The sequence below is a fragment of the Botryllus schlosseri genome, chromosome 2 (assembly GCF_051294905.1).
Source record: "Botryllus schlosseri isolate E-star chromosome 2, Bs_hap1, whole genome shotgun sequence".
NCBI classification, from domain to species: domain Eukaryota; kingdom Metazoa; phylum Chordata; class Ascidiacea; order Stolidobranchia; family Styelidae; genus Botryllus; species Botryllus schlosseri.
In genome coordinates, this window is record NC_137237.1 from 9,424,580 (window position 1) to 9,436,400 (window position 11,821).

Here is an 11,821-nt window from a genome sequence, read left to right on the forward strand (position 1 = left end):
GTTGAGTTCCGAGTTAATGTCATGTGGAACCAACTTTTCAGAACTCTGCTTGGTGATATCGAATGCTTCAATTTCATAATATACTAATTTTCCTCCCTTTTAACAGTTTCTGGTAGCTTTTCCAAGTACCAGTACTGATAGACGAATTATTAATAGTGTGATAACTTTACTATTCTTCGGAATTACAATGAAATGCCTGTCTTGGTAGACCCAGTCACGAGTCATATGACTTGGTTCGAGTCTTGCGCAATGACTCGAGTCAAGTCATTTTTCAGTTTTAAGAAAATGAGTCACGTCATTACAACCCTGTATTTTACAACCATATCAGGTATAGACAGTGTATTTGTTTGATGCAGGTGTCAGCCTACTAGTTGGCCTCCAAGGTTGCATCGATCATCCCTATCTAATACCAAAGACTGTGTAACGTGTATGCATTGTTCTGTATCATCAATGATGATGATGTTGTTTGTTATAGATTTCAGCTAATCACACTTCTATTCGAAGAGTTTTTTAGGCAAAATGACACGAATTTTACAATTTGAAATTGAAAAGTAGAAAGAAGTCTAGGGATCAGTTTGCATTGCTATGCTGAGTGAAACTGTTGGAAGAGCCGTGAGAAATAGCCCCAGTATCACCTTAAACAAATATATTTTCGAACATTCTATGTATTTGTAGTTTCATTTGACATTATGCGTTAGTCGCGAAGATACATATTGGCTTTTCGAAAGCAGCCACCTCAGACTAACAGCTAAAAGTAGTGTGCGACCCCTTGATCAAATCCCCATTTTGAAAGAACTTACATGAGCACTTTTCAGACCTTGGATTTTCTACTTCTACTTGAACTAGATTTGACACATCTTGGAAGTCATTACTTTACCAAGAAAATGAGTATAAATTCACGGCATTTCTTTTACTTCTACTTGAGTAGTAACGCTAAGTAGGCTACTTTAACCTCCTCTGGTAACGGCGAGATATTCCAACGTTCAATGTTGTTTCATCTTCGAAAATGGCGGGCCGACGACCAAATTCGTGTTAATTTCGCGTTTTGTTCAATGAGAATCATGTAATGACCAAATGATAATAGTTTTGAAATGAGATATCTTCGGTTCAATGAGAATTTCGTACATCTAATCACCTAACGCTTGAACTTTGCAGATAATTCAATGCCGAAAGATCACTGATTTTAATATAACGGCCAAAGATGGCCAGATGTCGTAGGTCAGGTTATTTAGGAATATCACCTTGATTTGCATCTTCAGGCTGATTCTCATCGCCTTCGGCAGGGGGCTCAGCCGATCCGGGCTTGTCTCCATCTTCCCCACCCTCCGTCAGTGATTCTTCTGCTTCTGGCTCATCTGGAACTGGTGAAGCATGAAACTAAAATTTGCTCCCAAGATACAGTTTGATAGGTGTGTTCTCTTGAATTTCTCGCGTCGCTGTTCTTACGGCGATAAAATAAGACCAGAAAAAGACACAATGAAAGAGGGCACTTACAAGGAATGGAAAGATCTAGAAAGAGCCGCTGAATAGAGAATAACACCGAAAAAAGTAACTTTGAAATCAGGCACTAAAAGGAAAGGACGTAGTTCATTTTGGTACATGATGTTTTTGCGGCATATACACCGACTCATGATATACATACACACGTTCTGCACATATGCATACCATGAGTGCATGACGTGCATATGCCGCTGGACAAGGGAAGGTGCAGATATAGCCTTGTAGGGCTTTCTAAGTCTTGCACCACCTCTCCATGCTATCCCACTAATGCATGATATGTACCGTAATTTTCCATGTATAATGCGCAATATTTTCACGACTTTTTGCCCTAAAATAGGGGGGTGCGTATTATACATGGGAACAGCAGGCCTTGAAAAAAATCTCCCTCCATAAAAAACTTGAAATCACACCTATCTTCATGTTTGTTTCCAAACGCGCATCACTTTCAGCCATCGCGCGTAGTAATTTGTATTATAGAGTGTAACGCGCTGCCAATTAACGAGAGTCGTGTGCACAAGCACGCGATCTCCTGCTGAGTTGGTTTGCCGTTTGTACGCGAGCGCAATTAGGTCACTAATGGACACTCGCGCGCGGCAATTCTCGCCAATTCATCGCTTCAACGACAGGCCCGAACAATCGCATATGCAATTTATACGTATACAAGAGGCCATGTGCGCAAGATATAATCGCTTGCGTAATCAGTCTCATCTCCAACAGACCTGTTGCGCATGACATAACCGTTGGCCTATGCGCAATCGCATCTGTAATAGGCATCGTGCGCAAGATGTCGGTTCGTTGTCGCTACCCTGAACTATCGCGCAGAATGACATCGTATACGAAATCGGAACTATTCATGTACTGAAATGCAGGGTGCGTACTATACATGGGTACAGGCTTTTTCCCAGAATTTACATGCTATTTTAGGGGTGCGTATTATATATGGGGGCGTACTATACTTGGAAAATTACAGTATATGTGTACAAGCCTCGCTCAACAGCTCATGGCTAGAGTTACATGTGGATGTGACTACTGCCAATACAAGTTGGGGTCTTCACTCCCATCATTCCCTAGACACATCTTCTTTACCCATTACGTGAGAAACCATGCATCATCAATGGTCACGGGGAGCTCTTCTCGGCGCGGTGCGTGTATCAAAGAATTGCCAAATCTTTATCAGGTTTGATATCCTAGAACAGTGGTTCCCAACCTTTTTTCACCCACGTACCATTTCGAGGTTTTATGCAGTGCTCGCGTACCACCTACATAAGTTACGCGCGCCGAAGGCGGCCAAAAATTTTGCTGTAATTTATGACGTCATAATCACGTATTTGACCTATGCGAAGCGTAATAGCAAATGCTATTAAACTAGGCATTATCAGCCAGGGTTGATGGGACGCATGGAATTGTTTTTTCACCACCAGTCACAAGAAGAACAACATAATAATAATAATGAAAAAACAGCAAACTACAAACGTTAATTTATTTAATGCGATGGCTGCATTTGTTTATTTTCCACTAGCTCAGCGATTCTTCAACATTTTTAGACACGCCCCCTTTTACGATAGAGAAAAACACCCCCCCCCCCCCTTATCTTCACATCACAAAATGCAACCAGAATGCTAGCAATCACAGCGAATAATGGTGGGTTATGATAGTTAATAAGATGTTCTCAAACATGCAATTAGGACTATACAGAAGGCAAAAACAATGAGATGGAGGTAAATCGCGCCGAGCGCGAAAAATTTTTTCAGTTGGCCGCAGCTTCGCGCCCCCTTCCGATGCTTTCATGCCCCCCAAGGGGAGGGAGGGGCAGTTGGAGAAACACTGCACTAGCTGGTCAATGCGTGGCATATGTTTGCTCAAAGCGCATCGAAAGTCATGCATTGGCGCAACAAGTCGGTTTCGTTTCTTCGACTTGGTAGTCATCAGAGATGAAAATCCTTGCTCGCACTCCCACGTAGAAGGTAAAATTAGCAGCTGGGGAATAGCTTGAGAAGCTAGAGTCGAGTACGAGGAGGTCATGCTAAGCCTGATGTTTATTGGAGAACAATCTTTGTGTTCAACCCCACCTGAACTAATAACTCCCTTCGATCGAAAAAAAAACAGAATCTGCTCGCGTACCACTAGTGGTACGCGTACCACAGGTTGGGAACCACTGTCCTAGAATATGATGTGCATATTTACCATATTCAACCTCCACCTCTTCTTCGACTTCAATGGTTTGCTTGTAAAACAAAAGCGTGTGGGTTCCTTCCTCCTGTGTGGACATGTTGAAGAATCGCAGCATATTAAGTTCGTTGTTACCGTCATCGCGAGACAGCAGATCCTCAAAAACATCCTGACTCTTCACATTCAGACCAAGAGATATTTTATTGATCATCCACTCCAAACGGGGATCATCCATATTCACAGTGCTCAGAGCCCAAAGGGGGCTGAACTCGTTAGAAAAAAATCAATAATAAAATGAAACTGAAACCTCAGAACATATGAAATCTAAGTCAAATTCACGTTCACAGAATGTGTCTACGCAGCGGGCTATAGTACCTACACTCGTTTTATGCTCATGCTCAGTATAGCTTTTACGAAAATTCTTCCGAAAATCAGAAGGAACTGGCAGTAACACAATTCATGAATGGAAAAGTGATAATTTTACAAATTTTATAGTATGTTACTACATTTTTGGGTTACCGCAGGAATGTTATATGGCATTCTGCACAGATAATAGTGGTCTAGTGTGCAGAGCTTGAAGGAATAAACACGATTATGATGCCCAACGTCATAACAAAATGAAAGCCTTTATCATTTTTCTCCAGCCTTTAAACCCCATACAAATCAGCTTTTTAGCACAACAGTTCTGCTGTTAATTATCGATCGTGTTGTACGTACGGTAACGTTCCGAAATCCTAATAAGAACATTATAGTATAGCATCTCATTTTGAATAATTTCATAGATTAACTTATACTATACAGGTACTTTACCGGTAACGCTGAAGTGGCCAATGCTTTCTTGTAATACAAATATCTCGATATAGTAAAGTAAAAACACCGTTCCAAACATGTTGATTTGATTATTTAATTCAAAACCATCCATATCCAGCTGATGACAGTTACTATGGTGACGATTCCGCATGCTTGATTTTGGTAATACACAATCGCTAGGTGGTGTCTACAGTTATATTTCTCGAAATCTCGAATCTCAAAATAAGTTAGGAATCTATAGTTTGACAGCAATCTGCTGCGTATCAACTGTGTAAATTACTAATATGTTACAATAGTCTCTTATATATGTGGTTTGAGCTTCGATTAGGACCATAAACCAGTGATTCGCAGCTTTTTCAGCTTGCGGCACACTGGAAAATTTATAAATAGCACACGGCACCTGAAAGAAAATAAATGTTCTTTAAAAAAATGTTTTCTCGTGCTTGTCTATACGAACATATACGGCTTGGGCGCATGTTCATATTACCATCAATCTGCATTTGATTGGAATATAGTTATGACTGCTTTTGCATCGATCATGGAACCAACCAATCAGCCATTAACTCATCCAAGTAATTTCTACTAAATGAATACTAGAGAGAGAGTTGATATTCTTTTTCGCCTGCACCATCGAGATGCTTTGACGACGGAGTTGCGATACGGCCCCATGAGGTCATCTAGTCTGCGCCCCCGTTTTTTTCTCCTCCATGCTATCCGTGATTGCTGAGCGCCTAGCAGGATAGCTGCGGATACCAATTTTCGAGTCTTTGGTATGACCCGGCCGGGGATCGAATCCACGACCTACCGCTCGAGAAGCCGGACGCACAACCGTTACACTATCTCGCTCGGAAGCGTCGACTATTGCATATTATATTCATAATGAAATGAACCCGAATATTTTCGGCTGACACTCGCCAGGAGCAGTGGCGTAGCAGCCACTTGGCGGTTCTGGCTCTGCGCCAGGGGCGACAGGCTCCAAGGGGGCGGAAAAATGAGACTGCACAGTGTACACAGCCGGCTAAAAGCAGCGTAAAAGCTAAAATTCAATCAAAGTGGTCTCAAACAAAAGCTAGTGTCTCGCTGATTCCGAATATGTTAACATGGCAATGGAACCACTCGTAAAAAGCCGTCAAGGCCGGTTGTTCCTAACGATGGGAGCGCCGCAACACAATGACCAATTGACCATGATAATGGAAATTATATCGAGCGATTATTCGGAAAAATGCCGATTTTCAGACCAGCATTTTAATTGTATTTCCGGAATCAGGGCAGCGATAGCTTTAGATTAGATTAAGATCAGTATTGTTAAATTTGACCGCTCGGAGGGCCTGGCCAACAATAGGATGACCATGACCAATTATGCTGCTTTTCGCTGTCTCAGCAGTAGGCTTGTCTGGGTATTCAAGTGTGACAACTATAAGTTGCCCATCTATCTGTAGGTTAGTGATCTATACTCTGGGTTACGATTGGGTACACCAGACTCAGATAGCTGTGAAGATAAACCGGTCCTAGTAACTGTTTGAGTTGGTAATAATTGTCAGATTGACAGATTGTGCGTAAATTTATATAAGTGTTAATTAAGACTCGAAAATGAAATACATTCGTTCGCTATTTCTTGTCTCTATTATTTTTGACCTTATTACCGTTGAGACGGTGAGGCTGATGCGCGGCATATTATTGGTAATAATTTTAATTGAAAAGACCAGTGTTGGGATCAAGTCACTACCTTCGAGTCACGAGTCATTTCGATTCATTGCACATTTTAACTCGAGTCAAGTCAAGTCAATCGATTTTCGAAGGTGACTCGATGAGTCAAGTCATTAAGTCACTCGATTTTTGGAGGTGACTCGAGTCAAGTCGAGTCAAGTCAAGTCAAGTCGAGTCAAGTCAAGTCAAGTCACGAGTCAAGTCACAATTCAAGTCAAGTTGCCTTTTCGAAGTATGAGGTATGATTACGTCATTTCATTTTGCTAGCTGTTCGAAATACTGATTGCGTCGTCATTGATTTTGAACAGATGAACGAATATAGAGTTGAATATACACGCAAGAAGGCATTGTATCGCTCACATATACGTAAAACTGCTAATTGCATAGCCTCAGTTTATAATTACCAGACGAAATAGAGAATAGAGAAACGAATTGATAAGATGCAATACATTACCCATTAACAAATTGATATGATACAATTCGAGCCTGCGCCAATGGCTGAGGACTAGATAAACTATATTCGAAGTCAATTAATAAAACAAGAGGCTTGGTTAAGGTAAGAACAGAGAACAGAAATAGACATTTTGCTATTAAATTACTTTACTATACTAGTTTACGACAACGTAAGCTGTAAGGTTCGATAACTTCGTTTGCGGTCAATTTATTTGTGAGATGTCAATTTATTTGTGAGATAACAATGGAGGCTCAGTAAAACGCACGATCATTGAATGATTGGTCGCTCTCACGGGTTACACCAGCGTTTCGCGAACAATCCGAAGATATGCAAGATACAGTGATTTTTATCAACACCTATTACTTGATGACTTGAAATTGACTCGTGAATTTTGCTCCGAGTCACGAGTCAATCCACATTTCTGATACGACGAGTCAAGTCAAGTCAAGTCAATTTAGCAAAGTGACTCGAGTCAAGTCAAGTCATACGAAAAAGGTGACTCGAGTCTGACTCGAGTCAAGTCATGACTCGAGTCATCCCAACACTGCTTGAACATGAATATATGTCGAAATTTGCTGCGGTCTACTTATAGGGGTGGGGGGAGGGCGGCATTTTAAGCGAGAGTCAGGGGCGGCAGCATATGCTGCTACGCCAGTGGTCAGGGGTATGATAAATGAATACTAGTCCGCGCTCAAGATTACCGGACGACGACCTGACCTTTCGGACTCTCCTTCCGTGATATGCAAGCCCGTTTTGTCGCTTACTTTTTATATAATCTTCTTTCATTTTTATTCAGTATACAATACCTCCTCTTTACATTGTCTAGGCCAAAGGGGGTGTCTGATTTCAAATATACACTGCTCCAAATCGTTTAGACACCTTTCTTGCTATCTTTTCATTGTATCGCAATTTTGTGGTGTATTGAACTGATAAAAATTGCTGATAAACCGAACCGAATTATGAAGAAATAGCACTTCGTAAATCCACGAGCTGTTTTTATGCGGAAAGAATGCTTGATTCATTGCTTTCGAATGGATTACCTATAGCCAATAAAAGTTGTTAATAGCGGGTTCTTGGAAGTTATTTTGCAGCTTAAATTCAAGTCCAGACAATATGCTCGTGATTTCAGGAATGATTTCTTGTTTATCAGTTGATGCATAAAAGTGTGGAAAACCAATCAAAGTCGCTTGATTGTATGTATACATTATTTGCTGGGGGAGACATATTGGATATCACTGCCCTAAACCATCGGTGTTAGTATTATTTATCTGTACAATAGGCTACACTCGATGTAGCCTATTTAAATTTGACTTTAATGACATATAATAGGTCTCCTTGGAGACGCGCGCTGCAGACAAAATTTGGTTCCCTCCTAACCATTAGTATCGGAACATTTAAAATTCACAATTTCAAACATTCATTGATTTAAAACACCCCTAGAATACGGTATAGCGAAATGACTGCGTGATTATTGTCCTTTATATGCTATTACTCAAATTCAGCTGCATATACCTTCTATTGACATGCTCTATAGGCCAGTAGGCCTACTTTCAACCTGTGGGCCATGGGCACCGGGGGCTGTGGACAATGATCCTTTTTCAGGGGGCCTGAACAAATTTGTAAAATTGTATATTTTTTAAATTTATCATCGCTAGGTCTACTGTATACACCAGTTCTTTAATTAAAATGATGTTATTTTCGGAGGTTTGAAAGCAATATGGAGCCAGCGGGCCATTGAGCTTTACAAACTTCCAGAGGATCAGGACGGAAAATGGTTGGTGAAACAGAAACAGGGTTCGGATACATGCATTCACAATCATCTATGAAAAAATTGCTGATTAGGATGAAATTTGTCAACCTATAGTTAGCATCATTAAAATGATAGTGATATAGTTCACTAAATACAATACTTTCCGCACTAAAATCGACGATGACCGTTGGTGTCCACTGTCCAGTGGGGTATAGCCAAAGGGTAGAATGTCACAATTGCCCCTCGAAATTTTCGACTGGGCCCCTAATGGCATTAGTTTTTTATTACATCATTATAGTTATTCGTGACGTCCTGTTAATATTTAAAAAAAAATCACATTCGCGAACGTGGTTGTCGCTTGTACGTGACGCACAAGGGAGTTACAGGGACATCTTTTTACCGTAGCTATCAATGTCCAGCACTGTCCTGGTGGGCGAAAGATTTTTATCGTTGACAATAAGTGTCTCAGATGCATTGACTACGAATATATCGATGAGTCGCTAATCATTAATCATAAACACGGCAACGGAGAGAGGAGTCGGCCACCGGTCCCAATCAATTTTGATGTGACAAGTCTCGGACTCATTATCACAAATACGAAGTGGATTATCTGCGAATCACTCTCTTTCTTTATCTTCTCCTCAATTGTATATCACGAATTGTAAAAGCGAACCGGTGAGTTGATTTCGCAACGTAACTATGCGATCACAATAGGTCTGACGATGGTGAATGAATACTTTAGCGTTAGGGGTAACATAACGCCGTGAAATATAACAATCACTTTGTACCGATTTCAGTCATACAGGGTAGATCATGGAGGTACCATACACCCCGTAGCGCCGATGTAGTAGATAAGTATTTGTGATTGCGAACGATGTCTTTACCGCTTACAGCCCGTCTTGTAAAACTAACAACTGCGTGAGCATGATATTTCATAGCTTCGCAGTATCAACGCGACTGTTTGATCAGAATCTTAGAAGAAGGAATATTTTACAGTGAGTGATAGGCGGGCGAGTGGATGTGCGAGATTGAGTTGCGAACGGTCAAACGCCATATATCGAGTGTTGAAACCTTCGTTTCTTCGACGAGGCTCATGCGAGTCGGGCACATCCTTGCTTAGATGATGCTATATTAGATTACGCTTTGTAGTTTTTCTGATCCTTGACCAGAATATATCTTACCCTATCTGTCGGGATGTAATAGTGCTTCTCCGTATACGTCGAGTCAGAGCTGACATGCGGGTTGCTCCGATCGACTTCACCAATAACGTTTACAACAACATCCTATTAATTATTACGAGTTTATGCTTCTGAATGTCAGACCGCGTGCATAACCAGAAATGCATGATGAAACTCCCTGGATTGACAAGCACTTATTGAATTCATATTTATACAATGTCGGTTTACATGCTTTACTTGAAAAAAGGAATGAGCTTCCGCAAAACCTCGACATAGCAAATTCGTAACCACATTATTGGAACCCACGTACGTACAGGTCGCTCTGATAACATAACATAACACTCAGGAAGTTATAGGCCTGGCCTGTGTCGTCAATCGTGGACGTGGCAAATCGCCTAACAGACTCGAGAAATTCCAGGCATTGTGACGTCATCTGGCGCGTTCATGTCTTTCATACTTGTGATACACATATTTAATAAAACCTGTGCATCGCATAATTTTAATTATGAAAACTTTCACGCGAATGGCTGTTTAACAATGTCATTTTCTATTCCCTCGCAAATAAGCCTAGCAAAATTACGCATAATAAATCATGGAAGACGAAGTTGCTGCTCTCGTAGTTGACAATGGTTCTGGAATGTGCAAAGCCGGTTTCGCGGGCGATGACGCACCACGGGCAGTATTTCCCTCAATCGTTGGTCGGCCTCGCCATGTGGTAAGTAGTGCGCTGCATACACATCATACATTGACGACATCGATGTAAGTCTCTATGGCCATCATCCTAGGGTGTGATGGTCGGCATGGGACAGAAAGACAGCTACGTTGGTGATGAAGCTCAGAGTAAAAGGGGTATTTTGTCATTGAAATACCCAATTGAACACGGCATTGTGAAAAATTGGGATGAGATGGAAAAGATCTGGCATCATACGTTCTACAACGAACTTCGTGTCGCGCCAGAGGAGCATCCCTGTCTGCTTACCGAAGCTCCCCTCAATCCAAAAACCAATCGCGAAAAGATGACTCAGATTATGTTCGAGACATTCAATACGCCAGCGATGTATGTTGCTATTCAAGCAGTCTTGTCCCTCTACGCTTCAGGACGTACCACTGGTAAGATTTGCAAGTGTTGTCTGTTCCTGTTCCCTTATCACATCATTCGTTTGCTTCAAAAGGTATCGTCATGGATTCTGGTGATGGTGTTTCGCACACAGTACCCATCTATGAGGGATACGCTCTACCACATGCTATAATTCGTCTCGACCTTGCTGGCCGTGATCTGACGGATTATCTCACAAAGATCTTGACAGAACGCGGTTATTCGCTAACGACTACAGGTCTGCCATCACCTCACCATGTCGGTATAACTGATGTTATTTTATTGTCATTATGATTCTGTTGCAGCTGAGCGTGAAATCGTTCGTGACATCAAGGAAAAATTATGCTTTGTAGCCCTTGATTTTGATCAAGAAATGAATACGGCTGCCTCCAGTAGTGCGATAGAGAAAAGTTACGAGCTGCCTGATGGCCAAGTCATCACGATCGGAAATGAGCGATTCAGGTGTCCCGAAACCCTCTTCATGCCGTCCTTTATTGGCCGAGAATGCGTCGGTATTGATGAAACGACGTACAACTCTATCATGAAATGCGACGTCGATATTCGCAAGGACTTATACGCCAACACCGTCCTTTCTGGCGGCACTACTATGTTCCCCGGAATCGCCGATCGAATGCAGAAAGGAATTTCCGCATTGGCCCCCACGACAATGAAAATCAAAATCATTGCACCCCCAGAAAGGAAATATTCAGTGTGGATTGGTGGGTCCATTCTCGCTTCCTTGTCAACATTCCAGCAGATGTGGATTTCAAAACAGGAATACGACGAATCAGGCCCGGCAATTGTGCACAGGAAATGCTTTTAAAGAAATTTATGTTGTCGTTAGTATTCTCAGATATCGACTTCGTATGATGATTTTCTTGAATATATAATGCAAGCTGCATTCTTTTAATCGAGTGACGACCCATCATTTGCTTTCAAGTTATATATACGCTTGTATCTACAAATACACATTTATGAATTTCACAATCGTTACACTAATGAGTAGCCAATAATTCGCGTTTGGCATGTTATAGCCGTTCTCGGGATGATTCCACAATAAACTTAAAAGCATATAAAATTGAGGCCTTGGTGATTCGTTGCGTTGGAAATACGATTGAATTATAGAGATCTCTCTAATTGAATGACCGCTTGATCCA

At 41.4% G+C, this 11,821-nt stretch overlaps 3 protein-coding genes across 3 annotated transcripts in view; 2 read left to right on the forward strand and 1 right to left on the reverse strand.

Moving 5' to 3' along the window:
• Positions 1 to 4,010, reverse strand: part of LOC145433380 (dynein axonemal heavy chain 10-like) — a 68,427-nt gene extending 64,417 nt beyond the window's left edge. Inside the window, exons 1-2 of the mRNA XM_080310469.1 lie at positions 3,685 to 4,010; positions 1,242 to 1,361 (exon numbers count right to left, since the gene is read on the reverse strand). Of these exons, the coding sequence (XP_080166595.1) occupies positions 1,242 to 1,361; positions 3,685 to 3,904 (340 nt within the window). The 5' untranslated portion in view covers positions 3,905 to 4,010. The remainder of the gene's footprint in view (positions 1 to 1,241; positions 1,362 to 3,684) is intronic.
• The window catches only part of LOC145433385 (actin, cytoplasmic 3-like), a 162,346-nt gene that overhangs the window by 130,618 nt on the left and 19,907 nt on the right, over positions 1 to 11,821 (forward strand). The window lies entirely within an intron of this gene.
• LOC145433378 (actin, cytoplasmic-like) lies at positions 10,111 to 11,742 on the forward strand. Its single transcript, XM_080310466.1, has 4 exons — positions 10,111 to 10,283; positions 10,354 to 10,678; positions 10,741 to 10,902; positions 10,970 to 11,742. Exons 1-4 carry the CDS (start codon positions 10,161 to 10,163, stop codon positions 11,485 to 11,487), a joined length of 1,128 nt encoding a protein of 375 aa, XP_080166592.1. The 5' UTR covers positions 10,111 to 10,160; the 3' UTR covers positions 11,488 to 11,742.

Coding starts and splice junctions, on each gene's coding strand:
- LOC145433378 (XM_080310466.1), top strand. CDS start 10,161: ATGGAAGACGAAGTTGCTGCTCTCGTAGTTGACAATGGTTCTGGAATG. Junction 10,679..10,740: donor CGCTTCAGGACGTACCACTG/GTAAGATTTGCA, acceptor TTGCTTCAAAAG/GTATCGTCATGGATTCTGGT. Junction 10,903..10,969: donor TTATTCGCTAACGACTACAG/GTCTGCCATCAC, acceptor ATTCTGTTGCAG/CTGAGCGTGAAATCGTTCGT.